Source organism: Leptodactylus fuscus, chromosome 6 (assembly GCF_031893055.1).
Source record: "Leptodactylus fuscus isolate aLepFus1 chromosome 6, aLepFus1.hap2, whole genome shotgun sequence".
NCBI classification, from domain to species: Eukaryota; Metazoa; Chordata; class Amphibia; order Anura; family Leptodactylidae; genus Leptodactylus; species Leptodactylus fuscus.
The window spans coordinates 95,332,139-95,350,882 of NC_134270.1; the positions used below are offsets into that span (position 1 = coordinate 95,332,139).

An 18,744-nucleotide genomic window follows, 5' to 3' on the forward strand; every position below is an offset into this window, starting at 1 on the left:
ATTCTCGCAGTCTGAACATTTGATATTGAGGTGTGTCTGGTACTTGATCTTTATGGTCCATTTATGTGGACTGTAATTTAATGTGATGTTAGTATGTGGTTTCTAATGCTCATAATTCTAACAACCATCTCCTCTGCAGCATGGGCAACCCATGGTCTTCCTTTCCTGGAGCGTCCTCATGAAAGCCATCATAGAATTTGATGGTTGACTTAACTATACTTTAAAGAAACCTTCAAACTTCCCAGCTACACTGACCTTTGTGTCTTAGCTCTTAAGTAATATCATGGTGTCTATCATACACATATCATTATGATAGACGCCATGATAGTACTTAAGTGTTAAAGTAATGACAGATTGAGGTTTTCTCTCTACTTATTTGAGAAGTTCTTGCCATAACATGGAGTAGAACACTAACTGAATAGAACTAACTACTGTATTGAACTGTGTACCAATGCAACCTGTGCAGAACACAAGCAAAGGTCTCAAATGCGAGAAAGAAATGAATGCTTGACAAGGCATATCTGGTAACTGAATACTAATTAAGGTGATTACCTAATTAACTGAGAGAATAGTAAGAGTGTGCAAAGCTGTTATCAAAGTAAAAGGGGCTAAAATATAAAACATTCTGGTTTGTTTATATATATGGAATTATGAAGCTAACTGTTTACTTCAAAATTACTATTACTATTATTAAATCTGTGTCTTTTCATAGTTTTTAGGTCCTCAATATGAATCTAGAACGTAGAAGAACAAAAACACACACAAACCCCCCCTTAAACAAAACAATAAAAAATGGGGGATGGAAAAGACATGTCCAAGCTTTTGACTAGTGCTGTATATCCACCTAGAGAGCTACTTTCACACATTGGAGACTGTATACATGTCAGTGGGCCATCATAAAGAAAAGTATACCTTGCAGTATGCATTTTTATACAAGTTGAGTTAATTGGCAACACACAGTATGTCACTCTATGCCTAAAGAGTGGCATAAATTGGAGCCTTCTATGGGAGGTAAACCCAAGCAATTCTCTATGATAGGCTTGAACGAAAAATATAGAAAGTCTAACCACTTTGTGTATACAGTTCCTAGGCAGACCCATTTGTTGCTACAAAGGAATCTGATCTTGCAGTAATGTGTTACTTTGCTACCTCTGCCACCCTTTTTTTTTATAGTACAAGACTTTGTAAGAACATTGTTCTATATACTTGCATTAGCTTCTCAATAGCACCAATAGCCAACTACTGCTAATGAATATACCCAAACACCCAAGCACCTATGGCTTATATATCCTACTTACAGGTTGACTTTTGTCTTTATCAACTGTGGCTTCTGTCTCCCAAATTTGCTGGCCATCTGAAAATGTAAAAAAATAATAATAATAATAATAACTTACTTGTTACAGTAAACATTAAATTAATCATGATATAGTGGGAAAAATGAAGTTATTCCCTTGTATGTGGCTGTGTAGCATTATGGTGACAATGGATTCTTCTAAAATATTCCTGAATATGGGCTGAGCCCTGGAAAATATATCATCTGTTGGAGCACACAAACTGTTCTGGTAAAGTGTGTTTTCACTGAAAGATCAATTATGTCTGATGGGGGTGTTGAAGACTCAAATTTTCTAAAGGCAAAATATTAGGGTTGGCGGCAAAAAATAGGGCTGTGAAACGTTAAACAACAGTATTAATACATTCTGCAGATCAGAGCTACAAAATGCGTCATACATTTAATATGAGTAAGACGTGTGAAAAACTGGGATAAAGAAAAACAAAGACACTTTCTGGATTCTTGGGCCCAGATCTGACTATTACATGGTATGAACACAATGTCACACAGATAAAGTACACAACAGGGGAAATTATTAAAGGGGCATCCCCATCGTAAATAATTAAAGCAAATTAACTTCTCGCAAAACTCAGTTTATGAGTAATAATACGATTTTACTAAATTTTACTGCACATTACCTGTTCGACTTACATACTACCCTATTGCAGCTCAGCTGCTATCTACTTGAATCTGAGTCGAGCTGCAATAGCATGGTATAGCCACTACACAGTGTATGGAGCCGTCTCCTATGTACACTATCCCGAGAACAGCCGATTGCTGGGTGTACCAATCTGGTATTGATCACCTCTCAATATCCAGTCTTGGAAAGCTGCTATAGGCTACGTATTGAACAGATACCAGGGGAGTTATGGTGTGTTAAAAGTAGCACTCCCACAAAAAATGAATTTGAAGTTAGAGAGGCACATATTGTCAGTTGAAGTAAATATAGTCTCACCAGTGTGTGTATTTATGTGTTATAGCCACTCCCTTCTGGTCCTCAGCTGTGTCATGTACCAATGCCCTGACACTGACATAGTAGTTCATATGTAGAAAGGTAGTCAGCAGTGGTGTAACTAGGAATGGCGGGGCCCCGTGGCGAACTTTTGACATGGCCCCCCCCCCCCATCCCCACTGACGCCAAAGACCTCGACCGACCCCCTCCTCCGCACTCTATTATGTCCCTTACTGGCCCCTGCACACAGTATTAACCCCAATAGTGGCCCCTGCACACAGTATTAACCCCAATAGTGGCCCCTGCACACAGTATTAACCCCAATAGTGGCCCCTGCACACAGTATTAACCCCAATAGTGTCCCCTGCACACAGTATTAACCCCAATAGTGGCCCCTTCACACAGTATTAACCCCAATAGTGTCCCTCTGTGGACACCCATAAACAATTATTATACTCTGGGGTCTTTTCAGACCCCAGAGTATAATAATCGGAGACCCGGGGAATAAAAACATTTAAAAAAAAAACAACTGTTGCTTCTTACCTGTTCCCCGGCTCCTGTGCTGTGCTGTCCTCCTGTGCTGACTACCGCTCGCGTCCTTCTTTAATGACGTTGGACGTCACATGACCCGGGAAGCATGCCGGGTTCATGTGACATCAGAGACGTCAGACAACAGTAGGACGGAGGCCTGGCAGGATCGCGGAGAGGTAAGTAACAGTTTTTTATGTTTATTACCTCTCCCGATCCGCCGGTCATTATACTCGGGGGTCTGCAAAGACCCCCGAGTATAAGGATAGCCCCTGTGGGGCCCGCGGTGTTACTTGCCGATCCCGGCCCAGCCAGGATCGGCAAGTGAATAGGGCCCGTAACAGCCTATTTAAAAAAAAAACGAAGCGGTAGCGGCTGTCACCGGGCCCCCTAATGGCCCGGGCCCTGTGGCAGCTGCTACTGCTGCTACCACAGTAGTTACGCCTCTGGTAGTCAGCTTCTCTGTTCATCCCTGACAGCTCAAAGGAAGGAGCAGAGAAACTGATTTTCATTCTACATAAGCCACTCTCAACTGAAGAATCTTATTGCTGGTCATGTGACATAGCTGAGGACTTAAAGGGAGAGGATAACTCACAAATACAGTCACCAGTAAAAAGATTATCTTCACTAAACATCAAGTGTCTTTCTAACAGGTCAGAGAATAAAGAACTCTATGGGAGTTTTCTTTAAGAAATTCTCTAAGTAATGGTACAAGTGCACCCCAATAGAAAGCATTTTACCTGAAGTCTGTGAAATTATAATAGCCATGTATTGCTCATAAGTATCCATTTAACATCAATTTCATTATAACTACAATTGGCTGGAAACAAGTGGCAAGTGTCAGAGAATGGTATCTAAATACACGTGAAGGTAGCTAGATTCTCAGAAAGAGTTTCTGTAAAAGTCTACTCTTAACTAGATGAATTTCCTGCATTTTCCCATTTCCTGTTTTCTCAATAACCTGTTATCTGATCCCTATATCTCCGTTGCTGTCATATGATTAATCATATAGAAAGATAATGCGGTCTAGCGACAATCCTGAGTTCAGAAGAACCACAAGGCATTTTACAGGTGCAAAAATATTTGATTATCAAGCAAATTTTTTAAAGGTTTAAGTTTTTTTTTTTTAAAAAAAAAAAAAGCCTGCTTGCCAAACCACATGCCTCTATAACAGCAGTTACTTAGAGCTTTTACTGTATGTCATGGTATTCGAATTGGTGCGTGACATAGATTATATCAGTCCACTGATACTGCTAAATAAGACAAAGGTGAAATTCATAATTCAAGAAAATGACAGAATGCCAGAAATTTTTTTTCTACAGACACTGAGGTTAGTAATTAGTAAGTTGAACAGATTATAGGGATAATGTCACTCCTTAAGGAGAGACCACCTATTAGGTGTGTGGAGACTTATACAGCCATAGTCTTGTCTTGGGAGACAGATTTGCATAGTAAATTGAACATCATGCAGATGGCGTTTACGCTATATGGGGTCCTGGACTTACTATGACAACTTGCCGATATTGAAAGACATGCAACATGCAGCCCAATCTTTGACCACCCACTGTAACCAATGACAGCACAAGTAAGGAGGCGTTCACACTACCGTCGCTGTCCGACAGGTAGTGTCCGCTCCTAGTGTCCGCTCAAAATCTGGCACGGACATTAGGAGCGGACACTAGCCGTGTCCGTGACACCTGTCATTTATTTAAATGGGCATCGGGTGCGTTCTTTTGCACTCCGTGCCTGTCCTTCACTGTCTGCAAGTGAAGATGTCCGAAATGTAGGGTTCTTCTGTCCGCTTGAGAAGTCAGACATCTTTACATGCGGACAGGGAAGGAAGGGCACAGAGTGCAAAAGAACGCACCCGATGCCCATTTAAATAACTGACAGGTGTCACAGACACAGCTAGTGTCCGCTCCTAATGTCTGTGCCAGATTTTGAGCGGACACTAGGAGCGGACACTACCTGTCGGACACCGACGGTAGTGTGAACGCCCTCTAAGGGGGTGTTCACTCTACTGTTGGTGTCCGATTGCAGTGTCCGTTGCTACTGTCCGTTCAAGATTTTAGCAATGGACACTAGCTGTGTCCGTTACAATTTCCATTCATTTCAATGGGATTTCATCTGTTGTCAGTTTGTGTCCGTTTGTGTCCTTAAGGGTCCGTTAATAACCATGTCCATTTTTTCAAGCGAACAGAGAAATCACACATGCAGGATTTTTTTTGTCCGTTTGAAAAAACGGACAGAAAGTGTCCGTTTTTTTAACATTGAGGTCTATGGGCAACGGACTTACAACGGACAGTAACTGATGGCCATCAGTTACAGTCCGTTATTTTCTGTCCGTTTATTTTCTGCACATGCTCAGAAAGCATAAACAGAAAAAAAAAAAAAGAAAAAACGGACAGTATAAAAACTGACTTATGCTAAGGGCTCGTTCACATCTGCGCCCGGCACTCCGTTATGCAGGTTTCCATTTCCTGCATAAAACAGAGCAGGGTATGGAAACCTGCAGGAATCTCTCGCCCATTCATTTGAATGGGTGAGAAAGCTGTCCGGCCATGAGCGGAGGTGAGCGTTTTATGCTCTCCGCCGTGAAACCGGATTTTTTAATCCGGACACAAAGTCGGACATGCAGTAGTCTGTGTCCGGATTTAAAAAAAAAAACGGTTTCGCGGCGGAGAGCATAAAACGCTCACCGCCTCTCACGGCCGGACCCGGTCTGTGCTTTCCGTCTTCTTGCATGTAGAAGACGGAAAGCACAGAAAGGAGTGCTGAACGCAGGTGTGAACCTAGCGTAACTGATACTAATATGTCCGTTTTTTTAACTGATCCATTTAATGGATCAGTTAAAAAAAACCGGACACATTAACATCAGTTACATCAGTTAGTGTCAGTTAATGTCCGTTATGATAGGTATCCGTTTTTTTTCTTCTTTTAAACGGACACCTTCATAACGGACACCAACGGTAGTGTGAACGCCCCCCTAAGGTAATAACACAGAGATATTAGCCTGTATTGAATGTTTATGGACTGCATTGATGGAAATGCCCATCACACAATAATAGCAATTAAGACTGCAGAGTAGATGGCAAGCAACTATAGAGTAAGATATGGCAGGGTTTTTTCACAATAGGACCTATTCATAGAATTGAAAGAAGATATATTTAATAGGTCCATATTTAAGATTATATAAAAGGGACTGCCTGCCAGAACAATTTTTTCCATATTTTGCCATATTAAAGCAGACCCATCATGCAACTCCTAATAGTAGCATCCAAAAAGGTCAAACAAAGGAATCATGCACCATCCCTTTGAGACAATTCAAGCTGGAGAAATGACTTCCATTTTCACAGGAGACACACGTGTTAAAAAGAGGTCTTATTTTTGTGAGACATGATTTTTGAAATGGCAACAAAGCTGCCATTACACATGTTTGGCCAGAGATATTAGGTTCTTCCAATAAACATGGAAGATGATAAGAAGCACTGCAATGCTTTATAAATGGAAAATAACATAATTCAAGGTGTCCCAAGAGATGGAGGAAGTTTCTAACCAACCATTAAGTTGACATCTGTCCATCTAGAGACAAATGGCATGGTGAATCGAGAACTCCACAAGTCTGTCTCCTTGCGCAAGTATAATGACTTCTACATAGACTCACACATCATAGATTCAGTATTATAAGAGATCTTCAAGCAGCTGGAACACCCATCATCACATCAATCCACACACAAAATATGAAAGCACAGATTCATATTTTACTCTAGAATACTTGGGACCCAACACGCAGTAAAATGAGTCACATGGAGGTTCTGACTCAGAAAAATAGGGAATTTCTCTAGCCCTGCCAGATTCTTATAAAATCAGAGGCCTTTAACAGGTGATGGAGTTTTCTTTCTAAAATTATTTTTTCCAAAGCGTTAAAAAAAAGCCATTAGTTTTCAGAGCAGAACAATCAAGCATAGGCTAGCTTCCATGTGCGCCCCCGTACAGAGGACAGTGCCAGGAGGGCTGGAGTGAATGGTGGATTCCTGTGTTAATGAGGATTTACCATCTGTAAGATTCCAGAGGACTGTGTCACAAAGGAACCTTCCAAAGTTTCCCACCCGTCTCCCTGCGTTTCTTTTAACCATGGTAACTGGCTTGCAGCAACTCTGTTTCACAATCAGTACTCTTATATTTTTCCTGTTTTGCAATGTTTCTTTGGGATATCCCAATGACATCAGAGTGAAAACAGCTTTCTGTATAGTGGAGATTTATACAATGAGTGGAACAGAGTGCCAGATATTGCAAATCATAGGCCTCAGAGACTATGCCTGTAAAGGAAAGTGTCCTATGATTCATAGCAAGTTTTTAGGTTTCAAATTTTTTTAATTATGCAGTTTTTAATTGTCCAATGTCACCATCTAGCTTTTAAAAGATCCTGAAATGCCAAATGTCTCCCTCTGTCCACAGAACCTTATAAAAGACTGACACTTCCTGTTCTGAAGAGATCATGTTTTAGTAGTTATATCATTTGTATGACAAGCAGATCAATGTTACCAATATTAATGTTACCTTTTTTGTGTGTGTGTGTGTATATGTGTATGGGAAGGGGGGATTATGATCCTTCCATGGTGGATATGACTTTTGGCTGATACACAGGACTCACAGTCGAAGAAGGGGGTTGGGAAGGGTAGAAGATGCCCCTCACACAACCCAGTCTTTTTGTTCAATACAGCTATACAAATCTGTTTAGCCTTTTTGAAAAATAAATGCCTACTTTAGTGTGTTTAGCTACCATGTTCTAACTTTGCAATTATGGCATGTCTCACATTTCTTGCCTTCTTATGGTACCAGGGGTTTACAGCATTCCTAGAGCACTCTCCCATGGAATCAGTGGGGGGAGGGGTAAGATCTATGATGCTGGTGGAGGAATTTGCATACCCGCTCCTAAATCAGGAGCAACCTTTGCCACAAAATTTGCATACAGCGATAATAAATCTCCTCAGAGGTTAGACTGCCGCAGTTCATGATGTGTGGCATATTACTGGGATTAATGGTGTAGTTTCTTCATTTAAGATCAGTGGGGATTCTAAAGGTCAGACAGATATCCACTATTCATAAAGTGAAGGAATAATCTAGCAATATGCCATCCCAATAAAATATGGGAACAGGGTCAGACTGGGGTGTCTAGGGCCCACCAGTGGGATTGTTTCTAGGGGCCCACCACCAGGACCCTGCAGACCAGCGATACTGAGACAGGGCAGCTAAAGGTAATACCATCTCGGGAGCCATGCTGCTCACCCGCCATACAATGTGCAACAACATACTACCTAAACCTACTGCTACACTCTGTATGGAAAGTGAACAGCGCAGCTCCTAGAAATGTTACCATTACCTGTAGCCACACTGTCCTGGAAGAGCTGATCTGTAGAGGTCCTGGCTGTCGTATCATCACAGATGTAATATTGATGGCCTATCCTAAGGACAGACCATCAATATCACAAAGATGGATAAATCCTTTAAAGATTTGTCCAGGAATTGGAGCAACCCATGTGCCTGGCAGGAGGTGTAACAAAAAATAAATAATTAAAAAGTGTTCACCTGTCCCCATTGCTCCATTGTCCACCGCCAGTATTCATTTAGTCTCATGCTGGCACCTTCTTGCTGGGAGTCCTGCACCTCATGTGATAGCTGAGACTATTTAGGTACAAAATTTCCAGAAATGAGGACATGAGACTGAACAGACACAGGCAGGAGGATAACGGGGTGCTGGGGACAAAAGCTCAATGAAAAACACTGTGTCTCGCTGTTGCACCATTTGGGGCACCTGCGGTTTAATACACCGCTAGAAAGCCGACAGCGTGTTGAATTCAGTGCAGCTTTCACATTCTGTGCCCCGGGTGAAGAGCTATCGGTGCCGATACCGTAGCTCTTCACTGTCAGAAGGCCGTTTCTGACAGTCAGTCAGTAACGCCCTTCCTCACAGTAGCGTCTATTGCGCTGTACTGTGTGAGGGGCGTTGCTTACTGCTTAGTGATGACGCTGCGCGGTGAGGAACACTACCTCCCCCCAGTACTCGTCTATGGACGAGCATTATCAGGGGGGAGGGAGCGTTCCTTCCCGATCTCACAGTACAGCGCAATAGGCGCTGCTGGGAAGAAGGACGTTCCTGACAGACTGTCAGAAACACCCTTCTGACAGTGAAGAGCTACGGTACCGGCACCGATAGCTCTTCACCGGGGGCACAGAACGGGAAAGCCAATAATGCGCTGAATTCAGCACACTGTCGGCTTTCTAGCGGTATATAAAACCGCATGTGCCCCAGGAGGTGAAAGGTCCTCGTTAACATCTCAATATACTGTACATCACACTATAAGGATAAGGCCTAACACAGCATCCTGCAGCAAAAAAAAGTGCTGTGGGAAAACCCCCGGCGCCAACACATCAGATTTTTTCCTGCAACGCTTTTTACAGAAACTCCACAGAGGTTTCCTCTGAGGACTTTCTGCTTCCATTATACCTATAGGGACACTGTAGGTATATCCGTAGGTATAAGTGCTGCGATTTCCAAAAACTGCAACAGTTACCTACACACTCATACATATACATTCATATATACTCACACACACACAAACACATACACATATAGATAGATAGATAGATAGATAGATAGATAGATAGATAGATAGAGCATATACACATTTATATACCATATATAAGTCAAATATATACATGAATGTATGAATACTATATATATACACACTCACATATATACATACACTCAAACATTATTATAGCATACTGTATATACTCACACATACCTGTATACAAACATACAGTACTCACAGTATACAAAACACATACTTTAACCCTTAAGTACTGTCATGGTGTCTATCATAATGATATGTGTATGGTAGTGGTGTATGTTAGACACCATGATAGGACTTAAGGGTTAAACAAATGTACACATATACATATTAAATATTACATTTTACCAAAAAAAGAAAAAAATACACTCACATTTGTGAAGCAGCAAGTGGATTATCGCAGCAGCAGACTCCTCTGTCCCCACACGGTCCGATGTAAGCGATGACTCACTCCAAGGAGGAGGGGGAGGGGGAAGTCCGGGCTTCAGATAGAGCTCTTCATAAGATGGCAGGGATAGCTGCTGCCCCTGGTGTGCTCCCGATGTATACTTTCCCTATATTGATAGGGAAAGTATCCCACTGGCAGGAGGCCCCTGTGTAAGTGTCGGGGCCCTGGGAAACTTCCGGCAGCCGGGCATCTTTAGTCATCAAGTTTACCAATCCAGCCCCTGCTACTAGCAGTGCTCAGTTTGTCAATGCAAATGCACTGGAGAGGGGCCCAAATCAGCCCCTGACATCCCGATCGGGCCCCTGACCAATGCTTCTGCATTGGGGAAATGAGGACTGACAGTCAAGGCTCGGGGCCCACCAGGGGATTCCCCGGCTCCCAGGTGGGCCAGTCCGACCCCGTGTGGGAACCCCTTTTAGGTTAAGGTCCCTCGTTGTGGAATGCAGTTGAAAAAACAAACAAGGAGGAAACACTGTTTTTTTCCACAGCATTTTCTTCCCTATTAAGTCTATAGAGAAAACACATGGGTTTCTGCAAGTAAAATTGACATGCTGCATTTTTCAAAAAAAAATAAATATTTTTTTCATATAAAGCTTGCAATGAGGTAAAATAAATGAACACAATTTCTGTATTCCTGTACTTCTGCTTCCCAAGGTTAGACAAACCCCTTTAGCAATAATTTAAGCAGTATGTAGAGATAGAAAACTGCATCAGCGTAACATTTCGCAACACAGATATAGAGGAACTAGAACTGGACTTGAATATTAGTAGAGGAACTGGACTTGAATACTTTTAGGGCAACATCTGCAAAGTATGCATTTTTCACACAGAAATTGGTTCTAGTAAATCTGCGCATCTGACTGGACAATTTATTTGGGATCCCTGGCAGGGAAAGGGACTGATGGAACTATATCCATGTCATTGTACAACATATTGATGCTGTATAAATAATTCAGAATAAAACAAACAATTCATTCCTTACCAGGCATCTTCTCTGTAAATACAACTTTGGATTCAGCTGTAAAATTCTGTCCATTCAGAATCATCTGCTGCCCTCCATATACAAGACAACTGTCAATATTCTGCCTCTCCACTAGAGGGAGTTCATGAGCTGATCGTTGAGCTGAAGAAAAAAATAAATTGTTTTTAAATATTGTATGATTATTGTCCCATTCTATATATAAACACCTTGCATAAATAATTGTAGCAGCCACTCTTAAAGCTCTGGTAATATAACACATGTAATATGAAATATTTGTTGTGCACTTCTACTCTTCAATAGCTGCACAAAGCTGCAATGTTTGCAGAATGTACAGACCAAAGTTATTTGTCTTTTTCTTTCCTTTTGTGACAACCAATGGCTTATTTGGAGTATCTGACCAAAAACCACACACAGGAGGAAAACATCAAATGTTCAAATATTTAAGTAGACCCCAAAAGTTTGTGTCTGTGTTTCATTAAAAAGACACTTTGTGGGCTGATGCTGCAAAAAAAAAAAATACAACAGCCCTCTAAGTCAGTCACTTGCCAATACATAACCACTTCTCAGGCAAGGGAAAAAAAATCCACCATTCCATCCAAGGTTTTCCTGAGGAATGATCTTAGTAGACGCCTCCAATTCGCAAAACCTTTTACACGTAGTGGCCTCTGACACTCACTACAGTAGAACACTACAGTAGAATACTACAGTAACAAACTGGGAGTTTTACTGTTCACAACACTGGAAGGAAAACAAATGTTAGTTTTGAAGGTATGTATTGAATAACAATAATAATAATACAGTAGTGCAATACAGTAGTAAGGCCGTAGGGAGATCAGACCATCACACGAACATGACATTCAGGCAGAAGAAGAAAATCAAAAAGAAAATATGAGTAAAAAGGTAAGTAACCAATAACAAAACATGAAGGGGAAAAGGAGAAAGGAAAGTCACGAACAGCGCTATATAGCATGGATTGAAGTAGGGAAGGAGAAATGGTCCCTGCTAGGGTGGAAAAACAGCACATTCAATCACATCAAAAAGTTAAATCTGGAGACAGTATGACAGGCCTGGGATATTGGCCCTATAAACCTAGGGAGACTACATCCTATCAAAATGTGACAAGTATCTGAATAATGGTGTTACTCTTTTCATACAGCAACATGCATCAACACATCCAATAACCCTAGATAGTGAAAGACCAGTTTTTTTCCAGTTGAAAGGATTCACACTGGCCATTAAACTATATTGTGTATTGTACGTAGGGATGACGGTTTCAATCCAAGTAGAAAAAAAAAACAGAGCAGTTAAAGTAATAGACTGTTCCAAAAGTCACTACACTATCCTATGAATGGATGTCCAGAAGCAACAGGCTAGAGGGCAAGTCCACCAGATATGAAGAGTATGGCCTGATGTGGCACATCCCCGAAAACAAAGGGGTGAGCAGGTCAAAGCTATGTAGTCTAGGGGGCAACACGGTGGCTCAGTGGTTAGCACTGCAGCCTTGCAGCACTGCAGTCCTGGGTTCAAATCCAACCAGGAACAACATCTGCAAGGAGTTTGTATGTTCTCCCTGTGTATGTGTGGATTTCCTCCCCCTCTACAAAAAGACATACTGATAGTCTAGAGGGCACAAAATAGGTCCCGCAAAGAATTCCTAGGAAAGGCTCCATAAGGGTGACTTGCCAGTTGCCTTTGCTAATGAATGTGCAGCACTCGGTCCTTCGAGCTAGGGTTAGGATAGTCTCCAAGTCCTGTTCCCAGGCCGTCATAAAGTGAAGCTTGAGCTTAGAGGGTGGGGCATTCAACAAACCGTATATGCAAGAATGGGAACCCCTGTCGTTCATGAAAGAAAGGAAACATATTAATCACCTTATATACATTCTTTCAAAACTAGTGTGAGTGATCAAATGGTTATTTGAAATGAGTGAACATAAAAAGTGGACCCTAAAGGCCTCTGAGGGGGGTATGAGTATGAATAAAGTATTCTTTGGTGAAGACCCACCAGTCATTGAGGAGGTCGTTAAGAGGCCTGAACATAGCGTGCCTCCACCAAGTAAATACCTGGAGGAAAGAGAAGATTATTAAGCAGGAGGAGTAAGGGATGGATCACGCTCTGTAGCTTAAAAATAAAACTGACCATCTGCCATAGTTGCAACATATAGTTGGTTATCATAGCAGTTGCTGGTATCGGGTGAGAAGACGACTGTGGGGTCCATAGGATAGCTTGTAGGTAAGCGGGAGCGACCAAGGATGATTCCAGGATTACCCATTATGGACAATATATATATATATATATATATATATATATATATAGCACAAATTTGTGAAATTTGTATGAATTCTAGGCCATTTATATGCCAAAATAAAGTTGTAAAGCTTCAGGTATGAGGAGGAGGTGGCTGGTGTTGGGAGGGGACAGAAATAATAGAGGATGCGGGGTACAGTGATCATTTTAACCCAGGAAAAGGGTGAGGCAATGCCAGTCAACAAGATCCTTCAATAGTTTCGAGATTAATGTAGTGTAGTTTCACTTAAAATGGGTATCTAAAGAACTGCATTGATTTATGCCCAGGTACTTGTCCTACATCTGAAAGCCAAAGTTTAAAACTATCAATTTTGTGGTGGCCTGGGGGACATTACAGTGCAAAATTTCTGATTTGGAGGTGTTACGTTTGAGGCCCAAAAGGCGTGTATAAGGGTATTGTGCGTATTGTACGTTTGAGGCCCAAAAGGCGTGTGTAAGGGTATTGTGATATCAAGGGTTTCGGAATTGTAAGCCAAATATCATCCACTAACAGGTTAGTTTTATATTGGCGACTTCAAATCCAAATGCCTGTTATGTCAGGATGGGGACGAATAGCAACTGCTAGGGGTTCTATGGCAATGGCAGTTTAGGAGACTGGAGATAAAGAACAGCCTTGCTGGGGTGCCATGACCAGTTTTAATGGGTAGTGGGGCATCTGTCGAAACATTCAAATAGGCTATGGGGTCACAGTAAAGTGGTGAGTAGTTATACCCATGAACCTCAGAACATGAAGCAAGGTAGCTTCAATAGGTTTGTGATATTGGTTGGTCCAATGTGTAAGATTACACATTTTCCTTACCAAATTTTAATGGTTTATTCAGTTTCATAAAATTGATAGTCTGTCTAAAAACAGATCAGCTATTTTTACGTGATCGTGTCCCAGCATTGTTTTATAGCAGCAGCTCTGAGTTACTGCAGCAATGTTCTACTCAAGAGTCTCACTGCTGCAGTTACTCAGAACCATCACTATGGCAGTTGGCATGTAAATGATACTGAGAACACCATGGTCACATAAAAGCAGCTAATGTGTGGGGGTCACATGAGAAGAATCCCAATCTACAAGTGGTGGGCTACAATACCCTCAAAAATTGGGTATTTTTCTTTTAAAAATCCATCCACCCATTCAAAAGATATGGCCCTGGAAGGTTATAGCTCCGATTCTCTAAGTGGTAAGTAACCTTGTTTTTCTCTGAGAAAATTAAAGGTTCCCACTACTTGGAAAATCAGAGCTAGTTGACATATAATCTTCCAGGAGCCATGTCTTTTGAATGGGTGGACCTTTTTTAAAAAAGAAAAATATCAGAAAACAGTGAGAATAAAAATTATGTATAATTAGAATTTATTAGCATTGTCTTTCTAGTGATAAGTCCGCTTTAAGAATAAGTCTTCAGTTTTAGAAGTGGTTTATCCACTCTTAGGAATTCAAGTGTTAAAGAATACGTTAAAGAAACAGAGGCCTGCGCTATAAGATGTTTTACCTTGGCCTATTCTGAACACTCTCTACCGTAAGCAATAAATATGACTTCTATTGTATAATATAGAGAACAGGCTGTAATTGTGCCTGAATGTAAAAACTCTAAGCAGACTGGTTTGCATTAATTCTCCAGTAGGCAGACATGTCAAAAACTGAACAAATACTGGAGAAGTAATGGTAGTAAGTGCACATAATCAATAATATAATATCAGTAACTGCCAAGTTATAGCATTTAGGCATAAACAGATCATATCTCTACTTTTCTAGCAGTCAGAGCTTCTGTGAATCTTCTTCTACACCACTGATGCTTATCTCAGTCGTCTCACAAACAAGAAGGCCTTCTCAGGAAGTCGCTTGTGGGTAATAAGACCAAGGATAAGTTGTAGGAGTGTATGCATGATTCGATGGCAAGCGACCAACCACAGAAGGCTGCTCTGGCATTCAGACAGATCGGCTCAATAAAGCTGGTCATTACTCAGTCACAAGCTGCACAGAGGAAAGCTGAATGATTCAAATAAACTTTATACATGGAAATAAAAATGAACCTTTTGTTTCATTGCATAAAATATTTGATCACTTTAAGGGCTATTGGATTCCTATAGATGAATGGCACCTTAGTCTATGATTAGTTACAATGTCTGCTTGGCATACAGTACCTTTTACAGGCTATAACTAGTAGGCTGCCAACTCATTCTTCAGGTCTTTATGTCAAACACAATAATGCTGCCAGTTGCAACAAAATATACATTGAAAAGGAAGGTAAAGGAGTAACCATCGAGTCACAGGATGGACCTGCCATAACTATAAAAAGAGACCCTCTGGTATTTGTAATATTATGGCAAAGAAATCGAGCAATGTGAACAGTACTTACAGCATTCTATAGGGTTGGATGCTACCTGCAGAGAGACAATCCTCCCACTGGCTTCAGGAATGTGTACTCGGAAGACAAGTCGCACTCGAGTGTTCTTCCTACCAATGTCAGTCTCCCCTTTCCTTAGCTCAATGTCAGCATTTTTTAGCTTCAGTATCCCAGCGCAATCAATTCTATAAACCGGGATGACAAGATCACATATATAAATACAAATAAATAAAGCCTGAGCTTGTTATATATATATATATATATATATATATATATATATATATATATATATATATATATATATATATATATATATATTACATTTTATTTATACAGCGCCAACATATTCCGCAGAGCTGTACAATTTGTAGGAGATATATATATATATATATATATATATATATATATACATACATACACACATATACACACACACACACACACTACTAAGTACAGAATACAAATAACTACCACGTGGTAACAAATCGACAATGATTCCACATACTTTGTGTGATTTCCTGGGGTAAAAAAAAAATGCTTTTTTATCGTAGCAAGTGTCTGTGGGGATTACATTTCAAGAAGAAAAACAAAAGATTTTTAAAAAGTTTCATCAAGGGATTAATATACACAAGGTCCACTAATGTATTTCTCCTCCATCAGGAGGAAGTTGTTACTTTAGTATTGTCTCTCCTGCTACACCATTTATTGCACACCAGGTTAAACTATTCCCCATTTTATAGTACTTAAACTTTCACTGTATACATGAGACTTTCCTGCATACTGGGTCTATCAAGGAAAATTCTTTATTCTGACAAGATTTTGCAATATTTTGAGCCATTTCCTTTGAAATCCTTTTTTTCCTTTTTTTTAGATTCTGACTTTGAAATAATGAAAATCATTTGGCACAGAACAAAACTACCATCTGTCATTTAATAACACTTCTCTATATATTCTTTACATCTATCTATGTGCTTGTTTTTTCCCCCAGTACCACTATGAAATGATTTATCTTTCTAGAAAGAGTTAAGCTACACCTCAATTGTTATTGGCGGAGATGACTGGAAGGCTGCCTGTTCATGCTGTTTTTAACCATGATTTTATGGACAGCTCTTGATTCTGTGGGAAAATACACCCACGCCTTGGCAGTCACCATAAGGCAAGATGAGTGTACTGTGGATAATATTCAGTGATACAATTTAAAGGGATTTTTTCCCACAATGGACAATTTCACCTATCCACAAGGCATATAATAAATATATGATTGTTGAGGACTTCAAAAGTCACTAGAATGGGGGTTATAAGCCCCTAATTATCTTAGTTCCTTATAGAGCAATGATTAATGTAATAATGCGCCTTCCCGCATCTCTATGGTGCTAAGCCCTCTACTCAACCCCACAGACTTTGAATGAAGCAGCACTGCCATGCGTTACTATAGAAATTCCTCCTCACTGTGGTCATGCCGTGAGGACTTCAGACCTCAGTTCTGACAGTTGTGGGTGTTCTAGCAGTGAAACCCCCACCTGTGATTAGACATTTATCACCTATCTTGTGAGTAGATTATAACTATTATTATAATTATTAATAATTGCAGCACTCTGTTAAGATCGCCTCTGTAAACTTTAAGATTACCTCCTGCCTAGAATCACCTTATTTACAATCCTAGAGAGTTACAGCAACACTCACAGGAGTGTAATGTGTATGCTGTACATCCAATACTCATAGGTGTGTCAGTAATTCTGATCGCTATATTTCTCTATTATTACTACCACTTGTGTCTGGCCTTAATGCCTTTCTAAATCATACAGTGTCCAGAAATCACTTTCTCTATGAAAGTCTACGAGACCCACATTGAGGCTCTCATAGATTTGTACAAAGAGGTTGACTTCTGGTCCACACAGCAGACGCTCATTGATCTAGACAGTCACAATGTATGTCATATGACAAGATATCTCACCAGCAAGTGTAGTGAATTTGGAAAATTGCCGCAATCGTGGAAGCTAGTACATATAAAGTAATCATACATTTATTTGCAAAATGAGATAATATCTTAAACTATATAATTATGCTTACGTTGCTCTCATATTGTTCTTTGGCTCTAGCGGAATCTCTAGGACTTTGGTATTACCAAGGATTTTTTCATAACTTGTGGTAGTAACAGTTTTTCCTGTAATACGGTGGACCTGGTAGAAAGCATGTGGCTTGAGGATCCGTTCATCTGCTGTTCCAATGAATGTCTGAAGTCCTAGAGGCTTATTTTCCATGTAGCCATGAAGCTGTAGAAATAGTAGCAAATAAAATATGGTTAAAAAAAAAAGTTAATTTAAAAAAATTATATTATATATAAATAACTTTAAGGTTTTATTCATAAGTGCCATTTATAGCACATTTTCCTAATGCTTTACAGAATTATTCAATTACTACATGGCTTAAAAATGCATCAGTTTACCACTGTTCTGTCTGGTAGGTTTGTACAGATGAAAAATATTATAAAATGTGAGAATACACATTTTCTTCTTTCAGTGTCAGAAAAAAAAACAACTATTAACAACTACTAAAAAAAAACTATTGGATGCTTTATAAGACAAGGGAAATAAACATTTAAATGACACACAGGCAGATCCTCAAGGTTAGTTAAAAGTATAGTCAGGGCAGGCTTAGGTCAGGCAGCGTCCGATGTGGAATCTCCTTGTGAAGCCCTTTACTCACAAGAAAAAGTCCTGCACAAGTCTTGTACAGCGATGGACTTGGTACCCATTCTCCGCTTGCTGCTTCTTTAGGGCATCTGCATATGGCCCTAATGTGTCTGGATTTAACTGATTTTGGCACAGTGGCAATTTCTTCTCTAGCCCCCACAGATCCCATTCAATGCTGTTATCTTTGGTGTCTGATATGCTACTTAGACTATGTACTGTCAGTAGGGAGGGGTCAGACAGGAGCAGGCAAGGGGTGTGATTCTGAGCTCTGACACTGGCTGCCTCTGATTGGAGCACCGAATCCCCCTCCCCATCATTTTACACTGCCCTTCTGACAATGCAGAGTTTAAACAGCACATCAGACACTGAAAATAGCTGCGCTTATTGCTAGGGAATGGTGGGGGCTAGAGAAAACATTTCAACTATGCTGGAATCAGTGGAGCAGGGCTTATTAAGAGATGCCAAACTGGAGTTGGTGCAGGTGGTGAAAGGTCCTCTTTAAGATTTAAAACCCAGGTAGCGGAGCTTATTTCAGGAG

General features: G+C 40.5%; 1 protein-coding gene across 6 annotated transcripts in view; it reads right to left on the bottom strand.

Annotated features, from left to right (window-relative positions):
* Window positions 1-18,744, bottom strand: part of NFATC2 (nuclear factor of activated T cells 2) — a 111,886-nt gene that overhangs the window by 31,781 nt on the left and 61,361 nt on the right. For all 6 annotated transcript variants that reach the window (XM_075276845.1, XM_075276844.1, XM_075276843.1 and 3 more), the window contains exons 4-7: window positions 17,584-17,786; window positions 15,526-15,698; window positions 10,876-11,016; window positions 1,299-1,354 (exon numbers count right to left, since the gene is read on the bottom strand). In XM_075276845.1, coding sequence (XP_075132946.1) covers window positions 1,299-1,354; window positions 10,876-11,016; window positions 15,526-15,698; window positions 17,584-17,786 — 573 coding nt within the window. The remainder of the gene's footprint in view (window positions 1-1,298; window positions 1,355-10,875; window positions 11,017-15,525; window positions 15,699-17,583; window positions 17,787-18,744) is intronic.